This window comes from Mixophyes fleayi, chromosome 2, assembly GCF_038048845.1.
Source record: "Mixophyes fleayi isolate aMixFle1 chromosome 2, aMixFle1.hap1, whole genome shotgun sequence".
Lineage (NCBI taxonomy): Eukaryota > Metazoa > Chordata > Amphibia > Anura > Limnodynastidae > Mixophyes > Mixophyes fleayi.
In genome coordinates this window covers 193,589,800-193,614,485 of record NC_134403.1, presented here as the reverse complement: position 1 = coordinate 193,614,485, position 24,686 = coordinate 193,589,800, and the positions used below count along the sequence as shown (strand labels likewise).

Here is a 24,686-nt window from a genome sequence, read left to right as displayed (position 1 = left end):
ATCACATGCTCTATGCGCCTGGTAATTGTTTTTTGTTCATTCTCATTCTTTGAAGGGTGTGGACCTATAGTAACATACAGGAAGCACAGATACCCACCTCCTGTTATGTCAGATATACATTAGATTCAATAGATACCTATAAATTCTATAACATTTTAAAGTTGCTGCAGGGTAAAGCTTCACAACACTAAACCATGTTATAAAAACAAGAAAAGTTTTTTAACATCTGTTTTGACTGCAAAAAATGCATTCGCTATTTGGTGTGATTTAAATAAAAAACACCTCTATAATACAGCAGGTAAAATCTTCTTTCTCATGTGCAAATGAAAGTAGCAAAAATGTAATCCATGATAAGCCTACAAAATCATATAATATAGTCACGGGCAATGAAGACATTAGAAAATAGAGACAACACTAATGTACCAACAGACTACTCTGTGTAACCCAAATATAAAAATATATCATTTAAAAAAATATCCTTATGTGATATCCTTATGTCAACAACACCCCGGAGTTAGGTTAAAATATAAAAAACTCTTTTAATCTTATAAACAATAGATTAATAGCAATATAAAATAAAATAAACCTTCATTATCATTTATTTATGTAGCACCAGCAAATTCCATAGTGCTTTACAATTGGTATGAAACGCAGTAATAAAGCAATATAGGGTAATACAGACAGACAGAGATGTAAGAAGGCCCTGCTCGCAAGCTTACAATCTATGTATAAATCCTCTATTTCTCTCTCAGTGCTACATTAAAGGCAAACTAGAGACATCTAAAAACCATAGAATGGTTGAAGTACCAAATACTTGACCTGCTTGACTTCATATATACAAAAAGTTTATAATTAATACCTTCAGTTCCCAAAATGTATGAAAGGAAACTTCACATATAGCACTGGTAAAATCCCAAATCAATTCTCATAGATCCAACTAGATGTTATAGGAAGGAGGAAATCTCCACTTAGAAACATCTATTGACTTGTGTGGTGATACAGTCCGTACCGACAAAAAGAAAACACTTCCTCAGCCACAGAAATGCCTTTTCTAATTGTCTTTTGTTCAAAGTATGTATTATAAACTAGTAAAGAATGAAAATAAAAAAGTGTGAATGATTCCGATAGGTGCACCGCATTGGTTATAACATTCAAGGAAGGCTTGCCGACTCGCATATGTGCAGTACAACTGAAAGCCTAGATATGGGCTTTCCATTCCACTAATCATTTTTTTAAAAATATTGTATAAAGTATTAAAAAACATTAATAAAAATACTTCAAAACCATTACACATTGAAAAAATGCATTTTCAATAATAAAGCATGTTTTCAATCATTTTCCTCTGTCATGTACTTCCGCAATCCTTTCTAAATAGGCTCACCCATGCCTATAAGGCTATTGCTAGCGGTAACCAAATGATGTATAGGGTGAAGCCTTCCAGTCTCATTAAAGCCTTCCAGTCTCATGCCTAAACTCCCACCGGTCGGCTACCTCTCTTTCTCATCCCTTCTTCCCTTCTCCCCCTTCCTCGACTCCGCCTCCGTTTCTCCCGTCTCTCCGTCTCATCCATGTGTCTGTCTTCCCCTCCCTTTAGATTGTTCGCTCCTTTGAGCAGGGCTCTCCTACCTTCTGTTTCCATCACTTTTAACTGCCCTCTCCAGATACTCAGCTCACCTCCTCTCTGTCCCTCTGCCCTCTGTCTCCTCTCGCTTCTCTCCGCTCCCCTCAGTGACTCTCAACCTGTCATCCGTGCCCACCCTCTTGGGCCATAGTTACCTGCCTCTCTTTCATGCTGTGCCTGAGCCCCCAGAGTTATAGTGCTTACTGTTACTTGTACTGTGCTGTTTCACCTTGTACTGTGCCATTGTTTGTCCTTGTACGGCGCTACGGATACTTTGTGGCGCCCTATAAATAAAAATTAATAATAATAATAATAATAATAAACAGCCATATCGCATGTGAAAACACATGCTTTTGTACTTTGATAATTATGCTTTTATGTATTTTGAGAACGGTTAGTTATTCTACTCACGAAAACATCTGTACCTGCAGGGAAGGTACATGTCTACTTGTACATGGGGAGGAGGGGACTGACAACACCCTATTGGTGACATCTCTTGCTCAGCTTATTCTGTCCCCTGACTGCCGCACAATGGTTGGATTCCAGGACCTAATAGAGCGGGAATGGCTACAGGTAAGATAAATTGTCCAGTATCTACAATCTATAGGCAGAAATTATTTGTGTAGTTGAGTACTTGAAGTTTGGTTTTGCTCATTATAGTTTTATTCCTATTTTTACAGGCTGGGCACCCATTTCATCTACGCTGTGCCAGGTCTGGGTGGTCACAAAGTCGTTCTCAGCAAGAGTCACCTAACTTTCTGCTTTTCTTGGACTGCTGCTGGCAACTCTCTCTGCAATTTCCTAGGTCATTGGAGTTTAATGAGAAGTTTTTGTGCACATTGGCAACACACGCCTACAGCTCAGAGTATGGAACCTTCTTGTGCAACAATGAAAAGGAGAGGTAAGGGGACACAAGAGAAATATTGGATAAGAGTACAATAGTTAATGATAAACTTCACTCTTGAGTCTTACACTGACTCTACGTTGCAGCTTTATTACAAGGTTAAGTGTGATGAAATATTTAATCCGTCTTCATACAAAACAAACAATCACCCAATGTCAAGAAAGTGGGCAGAGGATTTTCTTCTTAAAAAAAACTTCAAATACTAAAGCCTAGCATTCAATTACTTCAATTCAGTGTAATTGTTAGCCATGTATGAATCCACCAATCTGTACAGAGCATTTATTTCAACTACAAGTATACAAGCTTATCAACCTGGCAATACACAGTGTTACGCAAGAGAACTGAACCTATTCCTTTCCAAGCAGCATTTTAAACATGAAAACAATTAGCAAAGAAACGATTAGCAGGACACTTAGTTCAGTATAAATAATTACATTTTTTTAGACATACCGTTTAGCTCAGTACTAATCAGGATAAATAGAAGGGTACATCAAGTTGAACCTTTCATAAATTCTAACATTGTTGATTAAGAGGAAGGCAAAATTCCTGTGGTAACAATTGCCAATTTAGCATTACTGGGAAGCTGGTGAGCATTCCTTTCTGACCCCAAAAATGTCAATCTGACAAATTTCCTAGATCAGTCAACCCCATAATTTTCTCTTTCATCAATTCACAGCTGATGATCCCGCTTTTTCTGTATGGTTCTTCGTACAAAAAAGTTTGCTATACAAATCTTTCTATTGACCTCAAATATATCTATCTATATTAATTAGCTTACATATAAGGACCCTTTGTTCTAAAATAAACAAAAAAGTTTTTCTAGCCTCAATTCATTACATCCAATTCATTCCGAAATTTCTCAAGTTCACCTATTTCCTTCTGACAGTGAGGGGACAAGAACTGTATTGGATATTAAAGATGTTGTCTAACTAGTGCCATATATGGTTCATGCAATGTTTGTATCATATGCATTCATCTCTCTTTTTATGCATCCCAGAATTTACTCCCCTTTGCAGCTGCTGCCTGGCACTGTGTTGAGCTTTCTGTCATCTAGAATGCCTAAATTATTTTCCCAATTGTATTTGATCATTTACTATGTAAGCAGCATAGTTATTACTATTGCCTAGATGCCTAGATGCATGTTTACATAAAAATTAATCTGCAATTTCACAGCCCAGTTTTCCATTTTTTCTAAATCTTTCTGTAGCAAGTTCATATCCTGCTCCATATTAATAACTCTACATTGCTTAGTATCATCAGCAAATGTGGAGACTTCTATGCCATCTACAAGGTCATTAATAAAAAGATTAAAAAATAATGCGGCACAATGCTGATCCCTAGGATACCACCACTAATAACTTTAGGCCAGTCTGAATATGTTTCATTTATAACTACCCTTTGCATTCAGTTCTTCAACCATCTCTCCACTCATGGACATGCTTTTCTTCTAGACCTAGTATTCTCATCTTGTGTATCAATCTGGTATGTAGAATAGTATTGAATACTTTTGCAAAATCCAAGTATATCACATAAATTGGAATAGCAAAATCCAGTTTGAAATGTTCTTCCTCATAAAAACTAATAACTGTTTAGGCACGACTGGTCCAATACCGCAACGGCATTATGAAATATTTTTCTACAATATATTTTGGATTTGCATCCATAAAAATCATTTTACAATAAACATAAGTCAGACTGACAAACCTATAATTTTCTGGTTTCGATTTTGCTCCCCTTTCAAAGATTGGTATCACATCTGCTTTCTGCCAATCATGTGGAATTTGTCATGAGAAATAGTGGTCCATCAGTTACTGAACATAGTTCCTTTAGCACTCGTGGTTAGATGCCATGTGGGCCAGTTGCTTCATCTGTTGTAATATTATTTAGATATAACAGTACCTGCTTCTTTGTTAGACGAGTAACATTTCATGTTGTGCATGGGCTATAGCTACACAACCTATTCCTGGCATTTTTCCTCGTTTGTAAATACAGATGAAAAACCTTAACATAAAATATATTTAAACGATCAGCTTTATCATTAACCTTCAACGGTTAAATTTCAATTTTATAATTTAGTGATCCAATGTTATCAATTTTAGTTTTCTTGCCAATTATGTGTTGAAAATATATGTTTGATTAGAGTTGCTATCTTTTGCAATGTGTTTTTTTAGATTCATTCTTTGTTAATTTGGTTCATTTTTACATGTTTTGCCACATTCCATGTATATCCATTATTAATGTTTAGTCCCGTCTAGTTTTAACAATTTTAATGCTCTTTTCTTTTTTCCCCTTTTTACTTCCACTTATTTCTTATTATTTTTACTTAGTTTTATTTGAAGCAAATATTTAATCAGTAGTACAGAGATAGCAAAGTTTGTATAACATAGTAATACATGACTGTTTAATACTAGTGTCTGGGATGCACAATCCTGGAGCAAATATTACATAGCAGATATATTATAGACGACTTCATAGTACCTTCATACCTGGATAGCAAACAAGTAAGAGAAAGTGCCAGAGTATCATCATTCTTTATCAAACCATCCAATCGCTATGCTTTGATATGGCATTGGGAGAACGACGCAAGACAAATCAGCTTAAAGTAACTATAGCCTAATAATTGTATTAACAAATTTTATGCCATTATAGTAGAATGTATTTGGAGTAATAAGAAACCTCAGTTTGATAAAGGAACCAATTTTCCTTCCCCAAAATTTAGGACGCTTTTATGAATTTGAAAAAATATCAGATTGTTTTTCTCCTGGACCAATTGAAAGATTGGCATTTGAGCCCACTCCTGAAACCATAGGTTAATATAGGAAAAAAGTTAACTCCAACATTTCCCTTAGGCTTACTCTGACTACGCTGCAGGCTGCCTTATCTCCATAGGCCCCAGTGCACTGCACCTGTTGCACCAATGGTAGTTCCGCCACAGTCTAAGAGGGATTTAATAATCTCCAAGCATCTGAAAGATGGTGATAATTATGCAGGGTAGAGACTTGTTCCCAGAGAGAAGATGGTAGTCTGGAGAGCGTGAGGGATTTGTGATGAGTTGGGTTGTCTACACTAGCTCCTGACTGCAGGAGCTCCCGTCACATAATGAAAAAATGTATTAATAACATGGAACTTTCCCAAACTGTCAGAGCTAAAAAGTTATCATATGGGTCCCACAAGTTTTATATATGTAAGTGGTTTGTGAAGTGACATTTAGATCTGTGTAGGGAATGAGGGCAGATTAAATAAATTTGTATTGATAAATAGTAATGGTGAAAAGGGTAGATATTTCCCCAACAGTAATAGCAGTTTTTAAAAGTAGCAAACAAATAAGAAGTCATTTGTATACTAAGTATTGCCAGAAATTGTTGTCAGTTAAACCCTTATGCATGCACTTCAGCCAGTTAATGTGTATATATTGAACTCCCTAGGAGTCAAATACACATAAAATACAGTGCTATAAACTGAAGCCAGTTGAGAGATTTTTTGTTAATGTGAAAAATCCAAAATAACCTGGGGAGTGGGAAAGAAAGAGGTTGGGGGGGGGGGGGGGAGGGGAAGTGGGTTAAGGGAATCAGTGAAATAATATGGTACAGGTATGGAATAGCAGATACAATGGAGTAAACAAGTTACTTAAGGCTTCTTTTGGTTGTCTATAAGAGATTCACACAGATGTTAGGGAGGGGTATAGAGAAGTGGGAGTAGAGGCAGGAGATCAGGGAGTTTGATGGATGGTGATTTGGTATTCTGGGAGTGATTGTGGAATTGGCAGTCAGATTTATGATGGGTAAAATTGGAACAGGTTAAGCTCGCTCAAAATGTAGAAGGGGATAACAAGGTTAGAAATATGAGAAAAGAGGGTGATTGGTGCACTTAAGTGCCATGTACTGCAGTGCAGACATATTGGGAATATTCAGAGGAGGCATGACAGTAATGTAGAGGATAATGGCAGTTCCCAAATTAGAGGTGACAGTCACCCAGTCGGAGATGTCACCAGCCAAAAATGGTAAGCTCCAGGCCTCGTTAGCAGGTATATCAGAGGGAAATTAAGTCTGGCGGAGGTGGTTTGCCCCCCACTTAAGCAAAGGAAGAGCGGAGGTCAGGTTTATAATTGTATAGCACCATCACTGTTGGGCACGGTACTCAAGTCAACAAGAAAGACGGGATTGACCCTGTATCCATGTTCATTTGCGGTCAGCATTGTGTAGATAGCAATAATCCCCTTGATGACCTGCAGAAGGATTTTGCAATATACTTATCCTGATATTGCCGTTTGGTCCACAGAGGTGGACCATGTGTTGCGTCTCTTTAAAAAGTGAGCATATAAAAATACTTGGGAGTCTATATTACTCCCAACTAGGAGACTCTGTACTGAACCAATTTCCCACATGTTATTAACACAATTAAGGTGGACCTGTTGAGATGGCAAAAAATGAAAATTTCCTGGCTGGGTAGGACTGTTTCCTTTAAAATGAACATTTTACTACCGTTTACTTTACCTATTCCAAACACTCCCGGTGAAGGTACTCAAATCTACTCTGCTACAGCTACACCACTGGTTCTCCCAATTTGTCTGGTGTCACAAACTCCCACCTACCAGCTTTGCGACTTTGCGTAGAGCTTCATACAATAGAGGTAGGGGATTCACAGACATTAACCTTTATTATACTGCTACCCACTTGGGCCAAGCGGTGACATGGTTTTCAGGGGAACTTGGCCCATGGTCGATAGATCTGGAATCCTCCACTTGCAAGCTGTCTTTTTTGGGCTCGGCCTTGGGGATGCCAGCAATCGATAGACCTAGAACTATGAAAGCCCACCCTGTCATCTCCTTTACTTCCCACATATGGGACTATTGTAGATTGCACTTCACATTACCCTCTCCCATAGCACCTCTCTGGGATAACCCTGCTTTCTCACCAGGGCAATGCCACTCTCAATTTCAATATTGGCACGTGAGAGGCATAAAGCTGATTAGAGATGTACTTGAGTCTGATCATTGTATTTCACTACCGTTCCTCAAAGAAAATTTTGACTTCCCGTCAATCGGCCCTTAGGTAAAACATTATGTCAAATCCCTCCCAAAACCTCAGTTATGAGAAGGCAAACCCCTCCGGAATCTATATATGTCAAAGATCCCTTCCAAAGAGGTATTATCTCTAACTTATATAACCTCCTTGTCACCTCCAGATAGACCAACTGCCCAACCCACAAACTTAAGTGGGATGCTGGTCAGTAATCAGAGAGCGGGTCTCAAGAATCTTGATTGATCTCCTCTCTTGTGAAATAAACTGCCTATAAAATCTATTTTAGGTGGTATTTTGTTCAAACTAGGTTGAAAACAATATACGGGACCACATCTGATCTATGTTGGCGGGGGTCCGGTCAATGAGGATCATTCCTCCACATTTGGTGGTCCTGCTCAAAGATTGCTTAATTTTGGGATGATGTGGCTGCTCTAATAAGTGATGTTACACAGATTCAAGTTACCAAATGTCCCTGGTCCTTCCTTTTGGGCCCTCCACTAGAGGCTCTTGTTAGATATGCAGATAAACTGTCCATACAAATTCTTAATGCAGTCAGGTGTCTAGTGGCTAAGAACTGGAAAAAAATCAGATCCCCCATCTAGACAACACCTCATCAATAAACTATGGTTCCTGGCATCAATAGAAAAAATTTCGGCATACTTTAATAATAAATCCCACAAATTCTCCCAAATTGGTTTATAAAAAAAAAAATATATATATATATATATATATATATATATATAAAAAATAGTCCCTCCAGTTCACGCAACACCAGCGCACACCCTCAGGATACTTCAGCCCTCTTTTTATAACCTGTCAAGTTTGATGTTATATGTGGATTGTTTTTCTCAAATAGAGGAAAGCTGGCCGCCAGGAGGCCCTCCTCTTGTCTCACTACAGAAAGTAGACCACACACCCCGATATACCACTCAGTTGTTTGGTATTTAATTTTTTGATAGTGCAGACCATATAATGGAACCCGTAACTTATCTACCTCCTTCTCTGAGGCAGTCAAACAGCCCACCCATTGTATATACTGTCATCTATTTTGGCTTTCTACATTGTGTTTATACATTGGGTGTTGGTATTTTATAAATAAAGTTATAAAAAAAAAAAAAAAGTGGTCATATAGGTACTCAAGATGAATCAACTGCCTCACCTGCTCTTTCTTACTGACACTTCCAGTTAAAGGGCCTAAACCCACTTGGAAACAATTACACCGTTGGTTCATTCAATTTACTTGGAAGAATAAATCTTTCTTCTGTAAACTAGCCTCCTCTGTGTCAGCATTGGGCATTCCAACTAGATATAGGCCCTCTGTGATGAGGTGACAGCATGTGTGGAAAGAGTCTTGGCCCTGATTCATTAACGAACCTAAATGCTGATACATGCTGTAATTTGCATAAAAGCACTCCAAAGTCCAATTCATCTTGAGCGTAAAGTACACTTACTACAGCCTACAATTTCATGGGCAGAAGGGGGAGGGCGGTGGTAGTCAATATATCGATGCTAACTACCCCAACAAGACTTACCCCGACGTTTAAAAAACGCACAGCTCCTTCCCGAGCAGGCTCCAGGACGACTGATGTAATAACCGACTGCAAGGCATCGCGACAAATGAAGAAGCCGGCGAGACTTGATGACATTGCCAGTGATGCGACGCTGTTATTGGTGCTGTTAAGGGGGTAATGTAAGTATGCGGGCATGGACAATGTACAAGTCACTGGCGACCGCAAGGTCCAGAGTGCTGCAGGTTATAGGCCAGTTCAAGCCAAAATATCCAAAGGTGGGTGTCATCTCTCCAGGGGTTGTGCTCTGACCTTCCTGCCAAGACTCCAGTTTCAACTAGTCTATTAGCATTTTACAGTTGGTATCACTCTGATGATTTATTCCCGAACATCAATAACTGGAGTATGCAATGTGCGATCTCTTCGGCGAATGAATAGGACAACTGCTGACGAATAGGGGATTAAGATGACACCAAACATGACAATTCCTGCAACCTGAACCTCAAACACTAAAGTGTACATATAATCATAAAATATAAACTAATAAACTAAATACTATCTGCTCATAAATCACTGTGGAATGGAACCAATATAAATATGAATTATATAAATAACTAAATAATAGAGTGCAAGAGTGTGCGTGCGTATTTTACAGCGTGATTGCGCCATGCCACGTGTAGCATTGCATACTGATCGCGATCACACGGTAAAACAATATTAACCAATACACTTTTGTTCATCCAATTGCACGACTTCGACATGTGCAACTCACACAATTAATCAGCTCCGCAATAGGACCTGGGAGGAAATGCTACGCATGCGCAGCAGCTCAATTTTTGCTAATTTCTCTTGATAATTAAAGTGGCTCCAGCGTGCCAGGCTACACGACACTGCGTGTTATGTATAGAACACGTTCTGGGGGTTGTTTTCATTGAGACTTTATATTTCACATAAGTATTAGACATATCCTGCAGTATACTGTCTGTTAGAGCAGAGCAGACCTAGACACGTATTCGACAGAAGTATCCTTACATCTGCTCCTTGTTGAACACGGATGCATGTATGCCTGGATTTACGTGTTTAAAAAAAAACAACCCCAAAAAACCCACAATGCATTCATTCTGTGTGCCATAATAAATCAGACCCTCAATTCCTAAAAGGTCTTTTCTTCTTCTGGCTCCCCACTGGAGTGACAGGCTAAACACCCTTTCCATGCAAATGCTCAATGTGGTCAGATGCTTGGTTGAAAAGTGCTGGAAATGTTCAGATCCCCCTTTGCAAAAAGCAGCTCATGACTAAAATATGGTAATTCTAGTCCATGGGAAAAATGTCTACATACTTCGATAACATGTTCCACAAATATACTCAAGACTGGTACGACTGCTTCATTTCTAACAGAGCTCCTCCCCAGAGAGAACTCTCAAGGCTTTTCAAAACTCTTCTTGTAGTTTTAGATGACTTAAGTTTTGCGGTTACAATGCAAATTACTTTTTACCATTATAGTAGTCAAGGAGGTCCTGGCTCTGAACTCAATTACACTTTTCCCTAGTTTCCATCCTTGTCAAATTCCCTACTCAAAACACAGAAATTTCACTATATTCAGGTTTTTTTGTTTGTTTTTTTTCTTTTTTACAATTACCATATACCAACAAGTACTTTCAGAGCGGAGCATTTCAGAGTAGTAGACCAGGAACAGTACAAAATTTATATAGACCAGATCAAATATAACGGTCAAGCCATACATAAAGAAAAGTAAATACTACTACATGCAGAAGTCACTTAGTCTCGAGCAACTGAGAGATGCCAGTCTTGTTAATATGTTGGTTGGTAACTACAGTGTTTTGCACACAGTGTTATTACAAATCTATAATAACTCATGTTTTTCAACAGGCATTTATACAAGGTGCATGAGCAGACTCATTCTCTTTGGGGTTTCCTAAATAACTTCAAGCAAAGGCAAAACCTCCTAAACCCAATATATGAGAAAAATCCACTAGTCATCTGGCCATCAGTGGCACCACAAAGCTTACAGCTGTGGGAAGGTGAGAGTCAAAGAAAGACTGTGGTGGGTGTTTGGGGCATGTTCATGAGAAGAACCAATACTGACATTGTGCATTATATTTGTAGGTTTCTTCCTCCAATACTTAATTCCTACAAAACATAGAGAGATGTCTTGGCAACGAATATGGGAACTTGTAAGTGAAGACTGCTAATGACTGTAGTTTGTCAGACCTGGAAAAACTCTGCAGCCAAATGCAATTTGTTGTTCCAGCCAAGATATTCCTGAGTACTATACGTTTTCACAAACAACTCACGTGAACAGAACAAAGAAACACCTGAGCGAGACAGTTCCAATTTCAAACAATTTTTTATTTATTTTTCACACTGGAGAGCTTGTTATCTCAGAAGGGCCCTTTTCTGCCTAGAACAAGGACCACGTTGTTCCTCTGCCTCAATCACTGCCACTTTTTTTTTTATAAAAATGTTAATACAATAAATAAGTACTTCAGGCACTAATGTTGGATGTAAATTACATGTGAAAAAAAATTAGAGCAAGTTCATTTATAATTACCAACACTTTAATTCATGGCTGTGGTGCTCTGTGTGGACATACAATCTTTGGCTGGCATGGTATGCTTTTAATATTTAAAAATAGATGAATATCAGCTCTCCAACACATTTATAAGTGGATGTCAATCATGCGCTCCAAGATACATATGCAATGGTTCTAAACAATATGGTATAGTTATTTTAAAATAGCAAATTTGATTAGACTTTAAGGGTTAAATATACAATGTGTAGCACCAAAGTGCAAAAGAGATTATTTTTTAATGTACTTTACTATAAACAGAATTGTTTTTGTCCAACCTCTCCACCTCAACTTTCCAGGCCAGGCAGCGACTATGGCCACTGGAGTGTCAGAGGCTTCAGACTTGATCACACATGTGCGTGGATGGGTGTATTTTCAGGACATTAAATGGGAAGTTCACTTTATTATAAGGTAAAGGAAGACAAATTAAAAACACTACATTAAAGTAGCCTGTAGACCAGTAGGTGAGAGCCAGACAAATGCTGAAGGTAAGATGCTGTGTGTGGATGAGAGAATGCGGAGGTAAAAGGGATTTATTTTTTTTTAATAGTTTTCAAATATTTGATAGCGCCCAACACATTCTTATTACATTTTTCATGATGGATTCCCATTAAAAAGTGCATACTGAAATTAGCTCAATATTCAACCTCAAAATCAAAATATTGCTGATCAAAGTAATGTATTCTGACATATCCATCCTCTCCGCCGCTGCTGTAACTGTGGAAAGATGGAAGAGACATATTGTCACATTATTCTGGCATTTTAAAATATGTTCACTACTAGATTGCTTCAGACTACACTCACCTCTTGCCATCTGGGTGGAATGCCAAACTGTTAATAGGTCCGAAATGGCCCTTCACTCTCCCAAATTCCTCCTCAATAGCAACATGGAAAAACCTGTAAATGGCAGACGTTAGCATCTAATGCCATGAGAATGTGGCCTGTTCTCATAGTAACCCTGCTTACCTTGCCTCGAATTTACCAATCCTGGTTGATGTGGTTGTCACATCCATGGCTTCCTGTCCTCCTCCCAGAACAACCTGCAAAAAGGGAGCGTCAGAGAAGCAAATAAGCTTATTTTCACCAGTAATAAAACACATAAGCATAAGACTATGCTCTTACATGGTCATAGACTGGAGAAATTGCTGCAGAATTTACTGGTCTCTCTGTACGAAACGTTTTCTGATGCTCCAGTGATGTGCTGTCAAACAGCTGCAAAGAGAACACAGTTAAGCATTGAAACAAAACACATTACTGCAGCAGACACAGCTACATCACAATGCACCCACAATCTGAGCAGGAGTAAATACTGTAATGCAACATTCGACGCAATGTACACATCAAAAAACATTTTGGTTAAGGTTTATAAAAATTGTCGCAAAGGAAATGGTCGCCATTGGCTGTAGCAACGAAACATTTGCTTTAGAAAAATAAAAAATCTGACTGCTTTCTATAGGCAACACCACCCTTTCTCTTTACAGCAGTTTTCATGAATGTCCCCATTAGTGTGCATAATAGCACCAAGCAAAGACAAAAGGCTAGAAGAAATAAAAGTGGTTGATCTGTTAAATTGAGGACATGATTAAAAGGACTGTAACCTCAAATATGCATTCATTATTGTAGCAAAGAAGAGTGTAAGCAGATTTATGCTCTGTTTACATTCTATGAGCATTCCTGGAGTGCTGTTATGGTGAAAGGTGACACCAGGCATCTGTAATAAAGACCACATGGTACCTGTCTTTCTCCTAGGCATTAAAGTACTACAGCACCAATACACATATGTTTAGTTAGTAGGCAGGTGGTGCCCTCTTGCTTCTCCAAGTATTTTAATTTAAAAAAAATTAAAAAATAATAATAATTTGAATGCAGTTAATTATACATTTATCGGTAGATTATAGAATGAATATAATTATCATTCTGAAAATGTTTAATGTATGTGTTTTAATAAGAGGACACTAGATGTTAATATACATATTTACATCTAGTGAATATATACATACATACATATATGTCCATATGTTTTAAAGATCAATTGGTTTTATACAATCTTTATACAATCTTCTAGAAAGTGGAGAAGTGAGCCATACCTACAAGACAAGCCTGAATGAGACCCCAGACAAATGAAGTGCATGGATTTTAGAACGACTGCAGGGTGATTGTTTTAAACCACTCTTTTCTCTGTAGTCTGATAAACACTATTTACTTGTAGGAAAACTTTTTATATTGCATTCTGGATTGTAGCCGACATAACATCATATGCGCATGCTATTATTTTTTGTAAACAAAACCTTTTACATGTTTAAAGTTCCTGGTTCTGTTGGTATGTACATTCAATAATTGCTTTAATATGCCTCAGTAGTGGAATGCATGTCTATATTTAACCCAATCCCTAGAATAAGAACTTCCGGTTACCAAGAAAGGATGAGTTATTTTCCCACTGCCCCAGTGTTTAGCCTCCTCATTGGAGACTCAGTGGAGATGATAAAAGCAAGGGGCACCAAGGAAAGTTGTTGTGGAAATAAACCATAGGACATCCCCTTGCAATAAAAGGTGCCCAAAAGTAGTCCTTCACTGGGACACCTGTCTCTAGCTCTTCTCAAGACTCTCAAAAGGATGTGTGTGTTCTTCTACAGACCAACAGGAGATTGGGAAGCCTCTCACCTTAGCACTGCAGTCCTTGGATGCTGTGACGAACATGGTCATATCTCTGGAGCTCTGTATATCATTCACCTGCTTGGAGTGTTCTTTGATAGTGTTGACAATCTCTCCAGACTGATGGAGAAGAAAAAAAAAAAAAAAAAAAAAAAAAAAAAAAAAAAAAGGACGGTTAGAAGCATACCAAGATCTCCTGCCACACTCCACCACATTAAGTATATGCCAAACAATTTTCACACTAAGGAAAGACGACTATTCATTAAAAATGGGAAAATGACCTTGGTCTCACCTTAGCACTATATTGCTTCAGCTCCCCATTTTCATGTCCAGCAATGATATTCTCACCCAGCGGCCCCCACACAGCACTGGTTATCTTAGACTCACTGCAGCTAATCTTCATGTACGGCTCATTGTCCTCTGTCAATATAAAATGATAACAGCAAGAATTAATCTCAGACATTACTAACCACGGATAGAACTATTGGGTTTGTATGCAAGTATTTATACAGTAAACCTCCAGCAGAGACGACTTGTCTAGTTAATTTCCCACACTCACTGATGATTTACAGCACATGACCTTGACCCTCCCCTATGCAATTGCATTAAAGTTTCATGAATTTAAAAACAATGTAAAAATTATTACAGATCATAGAGGGATTTGATTAGCTGCCCAGTCCTTTTTACAAAAACAAAAAATAAAATGAAAACAAACTAAGCGCACCAATGTAAAATAATATATTGAAGTCAAATACCAAAATGCATGCCATTCAATGAAAATAAACTTTATATTAAAGTAAATCACCATCATTGGAAATCATCCTCAATATACTATCTAAGTGTTAGGAAAGAAAAGAAGCAATGCATTTACAAAAATGTTCCTCAAGTTGATACAATAAACTTTTCCAATAGATACAAAATGAAAGTGAAATTCCAACATAAATATAAACAATGTACTTATAGCCACCTCTAATTCTCAGTAACGGGTTTAAAACACATTAAGTATGCAAAGTAGGACACTGGCACCTTTTTACATTCTCACCACTAATATACCGTATATACTCGAGTATAAGCTGACCCGAATATAAGTCACGGCACCTAATTTTACCACAAAAAATTGGGAAAACTTATTGACTCGAGTATAAGCCTAAGTTGGGAAATGCAGCAGCAGCTACTGGTAAATTTCTTTAATAAAAAAAAACTTGTCAGCTGACCCACCGCCACTCTGTTTGCAGGATAGACTGTTATAATAGACCATAATGCTAAATTAATCGCTAACACTAACATCAAATAACACTAACACTTTTTAAGACACTGTGGTACACTACTCAGAAGAGCATACAACTCAAACTCCAGGACAAGTCAGGCAGAGTAAACAAATACTTAAAATACCAATTTATAGGAAATAAAACTAACCTTCATGATCTGCACTTGTACAGAAATGTTCTAGAGCTCCATACAAGGCTGCTTATAAACAAAGGACTTCAGTACTACTGAACACAATGCAGATGTGCTGCATGAAAATTCATACCGACGACGCTGGCTGACATGAAGAAGTGTATGTGCCTTATGTCACAGGTCCCCATGAAAACATGTTGCTCTTATCAAGAGAAAGAGAGAGAGATCTTTCACTTACCTCCGCATGTGCGTTCCACAGACAGGAAGTTCAGCATTTGGAACGCAAGTTTACGTTCCAAATGCCGAACTTCCTGTCAGTGGAACGCACATGCGTTCCACTGCGGAAGTTAAGAGCTGAGGGACCGAAGCTGACTCGTGTATAAGCCGAAGGGGGCTTTTTCAGCATAAAAAATGTGCTGAAAAAGTCGGCTTATACACGAGTATATACGGTATATCCAAACTTAGTTGGAAAATATTTCAACAATTTCTCTAAAAATTTGGTTGTTTATTTGGCTTAAGCACACCCATCTTGTTTTATAGTCTAGCTATATATTAATTACTCTATATATATTCATTACTCTAACGGTATATATTATGCTACTAGTTCCCCATACACCCTATTTGTTGGTACAATTCCTCACCAATCTGGGATGGGTCCCTTATGTCAAAGAAGTTGACAAAGCATTGGTAACCCATCTGCTTGTCTGTCGAGAACATGATGATGTTGCCTCCAAAGTCAAATCCACAGGTCCTGACGGCTGAATTTGTCTGCAGTAGAGCTAGCTGCTTCCCTGAAGGTACACAAAGAAAAAAAGGACAGGAATGCAGTGAGAAAAAGCACAAGAGAAAATGAGACACATTGTTTCAAAACGGAGTGCTAATTATATAAATGTTGTATTGAAAGCAATGTAATTATAAAACTCTTCCAACACTCATACAACTTTGATGTACTTCTGCCTCTACATCCCTGTTGCTCCTAATGCCTAAGACTTATTTTTGTGATGTAAATAACATTGCATGCATTGAGCAGTTGCCATTGCGATTTTCTAAGCTTCATCAATGTACTTGAAGGCAGATAAAAAACAGCTAGGGGACTATCTGTTATTTAATAAGTGCAGGACTAGTAAAATGATGTGCAGACATTGCGGGTTCTTTGCTCTTCATTAGACAGCAAATCCTCCAGACTGTGCCTTGAACTTAGATCAGCTGAAAGGGAAATAGTGTTAAGGATTCACCCATGCACTTTGCTGGTAAGGTCATGTTGTGTCTGCTATAAACACAATAATCCTTCCCCAACTTAGACTAAGAAAAGTGGTTCTTAGCGATTTCTTGATGCCGAGCGGTGAGTGGTAGTAGTAGTGTGGCTTATGTTTTACTTATTTTAATTTGGGTTGTATTTCTTGTACCATGATCTTCGAACAGGCCAAGTATAGAAAACTCTTGTCACAAAATTTATTTTGGGAGCCAGTGTTGGATGAAGAGAGGAACAGGATGGTAAAAGTAATAATAAATATATAATTAACAAAATTGGAAATGACTCAGATGTGATGAAATAATATTAAAAAAAGTGGAAAAAGGTAGAAATAAGAAAATAACAGTGGAAAGGTGATGAATGAATGAGAATGTAAGAGATGAAATCAGTAAATATAATTTAAATGTGTTAGGTTGAAAAAACTTTTCATAGCAAGCTAGAGGTTTTTCCAGGAAAACAAATTGTTGTTTTGGAGCTAGTTAATGAATAAACTAAGTGCAGAGAGTAAATAATGACATTTCCTTTTCAGAAACTATTGAATCATTCCCATATATTATTATTCTATTACAATTATATATTTGTATTAATGATTACTTTTACTATTCTACTCCTGTGTTCAACCACTAGCATTCGCTCCCAAAATACATTTTGGGACAAGTCTTACCAAAAACCATCAACAGCTAAGTAAAGATGTACAACACATAGAAAAACAAGGAAACCATAGGGCAAGCAACTTCACACAGCAGCTGCAAGGCAATACACAGAAAGCAGATAAAGATACAAGAACAAGTCATTAGGAAACCAAAAACCAGGGTAAAAAGACAACACAATAAATAATTTAGTAAGCAAAGCACAAAGAATGGCAAGTTTGAGTCACAGGTATAGCCCATTACATTATTTGTAAAAAGAGATAGTCAACAAAACAAATGAAACAGAGAAATGACAAGTAGATAAAAAAATACAAGGGGGAATGTAATAGGTCTACAAGTACTCACCTGTTTGACAGTCAAATAATCTGCAGGAGTTATCTGCTGATCCAGAAAGCACATGACGCGAGTCCCCTGACCACTTGGTTAAAGAATTTCATACGCAAAGTCTGATATTAGGGCACCAGTACTAGACAATACAATCACTCTCTAGCCATGCCATACACATTTCTGATTAAATCGATGTGCACCTAGAACTTTGATGAAGAGGTTTCCTATTTGCACATTTACTATATAAAAAATGTGCGCATCAATTATAGCTGCTCAGGCGCAGCCTCCCAATCCCGTGACAGATTCACTGCTTGGCTCGCTCACTTCCTTTCCATTCTCATTCGGGGATCTTTACATCCTCATCGACTACCCTACTGACACAGTCACTTGTAAACTCCTTTAGATTACTTCCTCCTTTAGTCTTTTCCAGCACATAACATCTCCTACCATAACAATTGACACTTTCAGGATTTTGATTTCATTGCCTCACCTCAATCTCCAGATGCACAAACTCTCTTTTCAGACTCTAATGAGGGAATTCAATTTGGCCGAGCTCAACATGTCGTTAACTCCATTATCGTTAATACGGTAATTTTTAACCCCGATTTCTGCTCGCGGCTACCCGAGCTGTGAGCAAAAACCAGCGTTAAAGATTACAGTACTAACTGTAATAGTGCACATTATTAACATAATATTGGTAATAGTGCGCAGGCCGCGTTACTTTCGGCAGTAATGCAGCCAACTGAATTCCCCCCTAAGACCACAACCTCCTTTTCCTTCTGCCTCACGTATCCAAATCCATGCACACTCAACAACACCTAAACACCCAAGCCTCTTCACATCCTCACTTGTACCACCTGTATTTCTTATTACTACTTTACCCTGACTGACTGTCTTTCTACAACACTACACTAACTGCAGCCCTAGATGAGGCAGTTACAGCAACTAAACAGATTCTGGAGATCCAAACCCCAACCCGGCCACTCAAAACAGACCTGCCACATACAAAAATGCACTTGTACCATTGAATGCAAATTATTTCCTTCACTACAAGTTTATTCTCTCTGCTTAATACACTACCCACACTCGCATCAAACAAGCCTACTTTCTAAAATAATACCCAGTCAACAACACCCTGTTTCCTCTTTCATCTCACTTTTCAAAACCCATATCTTCACTTTAGATTATCCTACAATGACTTGATACTACCAACTCTCCACTCTGATTTCCACTTGTTCCTATTGTTTCAGTATTACAATCTAGAGGGCAAGCTCACACAAGCAGAGCTATCTACGCTATCTCACATTCGTATATATTTCGTCAACCTTGTATGTACTTGTTCTATGTTCCTGTACAAACGGCCTTTGTGTTCAGTTTCTTATACCCACTGTCTGGCACTGTGGGGTTTTGTGGTGCCTTACCGCTAAATGAGGACGACACTTGCAGGGATGGAGATCTTGAGCAAAACGTACATTTCAGGACTGGCTTGCTTACTGACCACTTAACCTTTTTCCTACCATTATCACGGACTCTGTGTCACTTAAATGATTCCAATAAATGCTTCTGGTAATCAAAAGGATACAATCAACATCCACGCACCATACTGCTCCTGTGTGCCCATTGTATGTGCCCAGACGCTCTCCATTCACAGAGTACCAAACATTTACCACCTGGAGACAAAGATACCAAGAAGTACAATTAACATTGTTATGCTTTTTTAAAAGAACAGCTCATGACAGTGACATGGAAATATAATGCCCATCCTCCACAAACATATTATTTGAAGACAGAAGTAACAAAATTACTTTATCACATTTTCTTACATCTACTGGTGCACCTGTGAACATAAGGAAAATGAAACAAAAAGACTCCACAGACAAACATGCTTTACTTGTATAGCATGTATGTATTTATAAACTAAAAGAAACGAGCACTCCTACTTGTCCTCCCATCCATTTTCTTCACTATACCAAAAATTTCACTGGAAACACCTTAAAAGCTCTCCGGCTTCCCATATTCAGTACATCTGCAAATCCTATCATAGTTAATCTACACAAAAATCACCAAAATACATCCTGTGATAACAAACATGATGCTTCATCTATTTAAGCCACCTGTAAAAAAGGAAAGATAGGACACTAAGGGGCAGATTCAATTTCCCGTTACTACGGTAATTTCTCAACTGATCTTTGCTTGCAGCTCTGTAAGCCGCAAGCAAAATTCCACATTGAAGTTACCGTAGAAACGGTAATAATGCGCGGGCCACGATGGTCTCGAGAACAACGCGGTAAATTGAATCTGCCCCTAAATGTGTAAAATGAACTAAGGGGAGAATTCAAGAGGTGGGTATTTTTGGGAGGAGTTTGCCAATTTTTTCCCCAACTATAACTATAAAATAAAAACATTTAATCTGCTAAATCTACCAAAAGCCAAATCATAAAGAAAATATAAAACATTCATGATTAGACCTAGAAAAGATATTCCTGGCAAACAGCACAAAAATGGAAAGATTGCAGATAGTAGTTTAAACTACCTCCAGGCATGGATAAGTTTATTAAGAGAGCAGACAAAACATGGACGTTTGTAGTACTCTTAACAATGACTGCTAAAAGTCAGAAGAGTATACGAATATACATAGTGCCTGTAAGTCTTGTTTACCCATGTGAACAACAGGTATAATTTGGATACTTTGCTGCTTATAGGTTTTTGTTTTTTCTCTTATTAAAGTTTAATAAAAATTTCATGACTTAAAAAAATATGTCTATTGTGCTCTTTGCAACAAGTTGCCATGTTGAAATCTAGCCTCTCTAACACAGCACATAGAATTACGGACAGCTCTGTAAAAATGCACTGTGTGTACTGTTTGATACATACACAGACGCAGGGCAAGTGATGTCACATTAGCACAAATGGCTGCATTCTAAAATTATATGGCATTTTTAATCTGTATCAGGTCCTATTAGGATACTTTTCTAAAGATATGGGAGGGGCTTCTGCTGTCTATAATGAAGGAAAAAGTTTACTTTTAACAAAAAAAAATAATATATATATATTTTAACCTCTTGGTTTATATTTGAAATTTTATTTTCAGGTTAAGTGGTCTTACAAAGTGGTTAATCTTAAGTATTTATTTCAAGAATAAGATCCACACCTCCCCACAATTAGCAAAACCGCACAGGTCCCACACCTGGCTCCTGAGGTGCCAGCTGGAGTTAATGGTCAACCTGCAGGCTGTGAGCTATGGGACTGCTGGGGCTAACAGATGTGATTTTCTACTGTGGGCTGGACATGCATGGGACATGTTCAGTGTTGTTGTTTGGGGAAATGTGGGGCTTAAAAATGTTCACCTAAACTTTATTTTGTATTGTACTAAAAAGCAATAATAACTGAACACTTTTTTTTTTTTTAAACTGAAAAAGTTTGCAAACAAACAACTTTCAAACCTTACTGATCAGTCCCCGCCACAATTATCTATTAAACACACACCGATCAGCCACAACATTACCACTGACAAGTGAAGTGAATAACATTGATTGTCGTGATATAATGGCACCTGTCAAGGGGAGGGATATATTAGACAGCAAGTGAATATTCAGTTCATGAAGTTGCTGTGTTGGAAGCAGGAAAAATGGCCAAGTGTAAGAATCTGAGTTACTTTGACAAGGACCAAAGTGTTATGGCTAGACGACTAGGTCAGAGGAGTTCCAAAATGGCAGTTCTTGTGGGGCGTTCCTGGTATGCAGTGATTAATACCTACAAAAAGTGGTCCAACGAAGCACAACCGGTGAACCGCCGACAGGGTCATGGGCACCCAAGGCCCACTGATGAGCATGGTGAGAAGGCTAGCCCGTCTGATCCAACCCCATAGAAGAGCTACTTTAGCACAAACTGATGAGAAAGTTAATGCTGGCTATGTTAGAAAGGTCCAAAGCCTAATTACAGTAGGGATGTGCACCGGCCACTTTTGGTGTCTCGTGTTTTGGATTCGGATTTGCTTGAGGTTTTGGGTTCGGATTTGTTTGGCAAAACACCTGACGAAAGGTTTTGGTTCAGATTTAAGGTTTTGGATTTATTTTGAAAAAAACATAAAAAGTGTTAAAATCAAGTTTTTTTTGTTTATTTTCACTCCTACGCTATTATTAACCTCAATAACATTCAATAACAATCATTTCCACTAATTCCCAGTCTATTCTGCAGAATCAGTGAACTTTGTAATATTGCAGTACCAATGGACTTATACTGCAGGATTTTTTTTTTAAAAAAAAATTGTGCTTGTGCTGTGCTCTTCTAAGGGCATTGTTATTTCCCCAGCACAGCACGAGATATAGCAGGACAGAGGACCACCTAACACAACCTCCCTCTACCCTGATCAATGCCCGAGTGAAGATGGCGGCGGCTAGCGGGGAATTTATAGGATCCGAGTATCGCGAGATCCGACAGCGGGATTATGACTCACAGCCTCGGTTTCAGTTTTGCAATTGGCGGGAATACCCGGATCTGGCTCGGATCGGCAACGTTCGGGTGGGCTCGGATTTCAGATATCCGAGCCCGCTCATCTATAATTTACAGACATATTCCCAACTCTTACTTTCATCAACACCTCCAGCTCATACACATCTATAACGATGTCCAATGATCATATACAGATCTACATCACCATTCTCTGCCTGCAGGATTTTCTTTTGTATTTTTAAATAATGTCCTATATATCCCCTGCATACAACAATGATCTACTGCTTTCCATCAAGAGGGTAATAATTCAGTTTAGCGATACATTTTTCAAATATATGTAAGCCTGATTTATATCATCCTCAATGCTGCCCCCCGTGTAATAATGTACAACTCTAAACATTTACCTTATATAGTTAGAGTATAATTAGGCCTGTAAAACCAGAGGCGTACTTACTGGATCTTTGGCAACTGTAAGAAGTAAGTCCCCATCACGGTTATATTTGATTTGGGTGATTGATCGCTCATGGCCCTGAAGCAGGATGGGTCGCTGAAAATAGAGAGAGAGAAATATTTTATCTTGAAAGCAGGTTAACACACTTGATATGCTCATGAAATTACAGCAGTGTGTTAAAAACATCAACATAACTAATTTGGCGTCTACCAAAACATTACATTTCTCAATTTTATGAAACTCCTGGGGGTAAACGTATTAAAGTGCAATTTGTGCAAATCGCTGATATTCGGCAACTATAGCAGCTAACTTAAAAACGGCAATGTGTTTAAAGGCAAATCTTGCAAAAATCACACTTTAATGCAATTATCCCCTGGAGTGCCTAAATGCCACAAGACAGAAAACCTATACCCATATTTTTTTAATAAATTAAAACTGAAGTAGTGATAGCGTAAACAAATACTTTCTGCGTCCTTAATGTCATCTGTAAGTGACTCTATGCCGACTAATATTTAAACTTGGCACCTCCATCTGAGATGAAAATAAACATCTGTGGGAAGCTGGCAGTCTAAGATACATTGCAGACTTCTCACATGACCATAGGATAGTGGCAAATCACTATAATAGCATAGACATTGTTTGTGATTATACACAGAGAGCACTCTACATTTTTCTATGCTAATTTGAGTATCTAGATTCTAGAACATCGGAGCTTGACCATCACTTCTAAGTTTATCTGCAATATGTTGAAAAGATCATTTCTACTTAACTACTGAACAGAAACCTTCACTGTCAAACGTGCAGGATAATAGCTCACACTCAGTGTCAGTTTTGAGCTGCATTAACAACATGTTTTAGGCTCCCCAGCTGCTGTGGAACTACAGGTCTCTGCATCCATAATGGCTGGGGAGTCATATGTTGCCTCAGTCCGAAGCAAAGATACTTAGTGATCTCCTTAATACATCAACTCTGCAACAAGCAAACAAGCCCGCCTAATGGACCGGTACATCTCACTCACCATGGTTGTGCAGCAGGATCAGCGTGGGTAAAGAACCCGGAAGTGCGAACGATAGAGTACACCTGCTTCCTGCTTTCTATGGTCTTGGGAGTAGGACGTGTCGTTGCTGAATACTTCCTGTATAGTCTAGACGCTACCTTCTCACTGTGGTGCCAGCATAGGATACAATTGTCTCTGGCCGCACGGGAGCTGTTCTCGTTGCTATTGTTCGTCCTCTGGGAATTCACTAACCCTTTCCTGCGAAGAGGAGTTAGTAAAGTAAAACACTACTCCGTTTCCACGAAAGGGATGGAACGATCACAGAAAAGAATGAACGGGATGAATGCCTGCAGTTACTTTTCCTGCCATTAGATGGCACTAACAGTTTTCTTTCACCCAATGGTTTCAATAGAGGAAAAGCAACTCGTACATTACAGCAGCTGTATTTCAATTATTTATATCAACAATATGTTTAATATTTTAAAAATGCACAATAAGTAAATTACATTTTAATATATATACCTGTTGTTAAAAAATAACAATAAAATGTAATAATGACAAATAAATGTACATGAACTGTTTTATTCCAGCACAACAGCTCTATCATTTTCAGTGGTAGCATGTGACGTTTTTTTCTTTACGGTTGTTACAAATATAACATTTTTAAAAATGTTTCTGTCCTAGATGAAAATAATATCAACCTAGCACTGTCTGGGACATTCTCTGTCTCTCTTCATTCTTGTCTTTATTTACAGCTTGATTATCATCATCATCAACATTTATATAGTGCCAGCAAATTGTGTATCGCTTTATAATTATGATTATGTCAAGTGTTTTAGGGGCCTGACCTGTTTATAATCTCC

General features: G+C 38.2%; 2 protein-coding genes across 3 annotated transcripts in view; one reads left to right on the top strand and one right to left on the bottom strand.

Annotated features, from left to right (window-relative positions):
• LOC142138490 (myotubularin-related protein 9-like) overlaps positions 1 to 11,571 on the top strand; it is a 32,272-nt gene extending 20,701 nt beyond the window's left edge. For both annotated transcript variants that reach the window (XM_075195213.1, XM_075195214.1), the window contains 4 exons: positions 2,053 to 2,194; positions 2,302 to 2,522; positions 10,945 to 11,096; positions 11,182 to 11,571. In XM_075195213.1, the coding sequence (XP_075051314.1) occupies positions 2,053 to 2,194; positions 2,302 to 2,522; positions 10,945 to 11,096; positions 11,182 to 11,267 (601 nt within the window). In that variant the 3' untranslated portion in view covers positions 11,268 to 11,571. The remainder of the gene's footprint in view (positions 1 to 2,052; positions 2,195 to 2,301; positions 2,523 to 10,944; positions 11,097 to 11,181) is intronic.
• LOC142138492 (eukaryotic translation initiation factor 3 subunit I-like) lies at positions 11,404 to 23,947 on the bottom strand. Its single transcript, XM_075195215.1, has 11 exons — positions 23,845 to 23,947; positions 22,830 to 22,922; positions 19,506 to 19,593; positions 17,942 to 18,007; positions 16,336 to 16,485; positions 14,589 to 14,716; positions 14,306 to 14,416; positions 12,767 to 12,856; positions 12,611 to 12,684; positions 12,449 to 12,541; positions 11,404 to 12,361 (listed from the first exon to the last, which is right to left on the bottom strand). Exons 1-11 carry the CDS (start codon positions 23,845 to 23,847, stop codon positions 12,280 to 12,282), a joined length of 978 nt encoding a protein of 325 aa, XP_075051316.1. The 5' UTR covers positions 23,848 to 23,947; the 3' UTR covers positions 11,404 to 12,279.
• Between the last annotated feature and the right edge of the window lie 739 nt (positions 23,948 to 24,686).

What these genes read in the sequence shown, in the direction of transcription:
- LOC142138492 (XM_075195215.1), bottom strand. An exon ending in TGAAGCAATATAGTGCTAAG is followed by an intron (nt 14,417 to 14,588) that starts GTGAGACCAAGG and finishes CTTCTCCATCAG; the next exon opens with TCTGGAGAGATTGTCAACAC. An exon ending in CCAAGGACTGCAGTGCTAAG is followed by an intron (nt 12,857 to 14,305) that starts GTGAGAGGCTTC and finishes TTCTCTTTGCAG; the next exon opens with CTGTTTGACAGCACATCACT.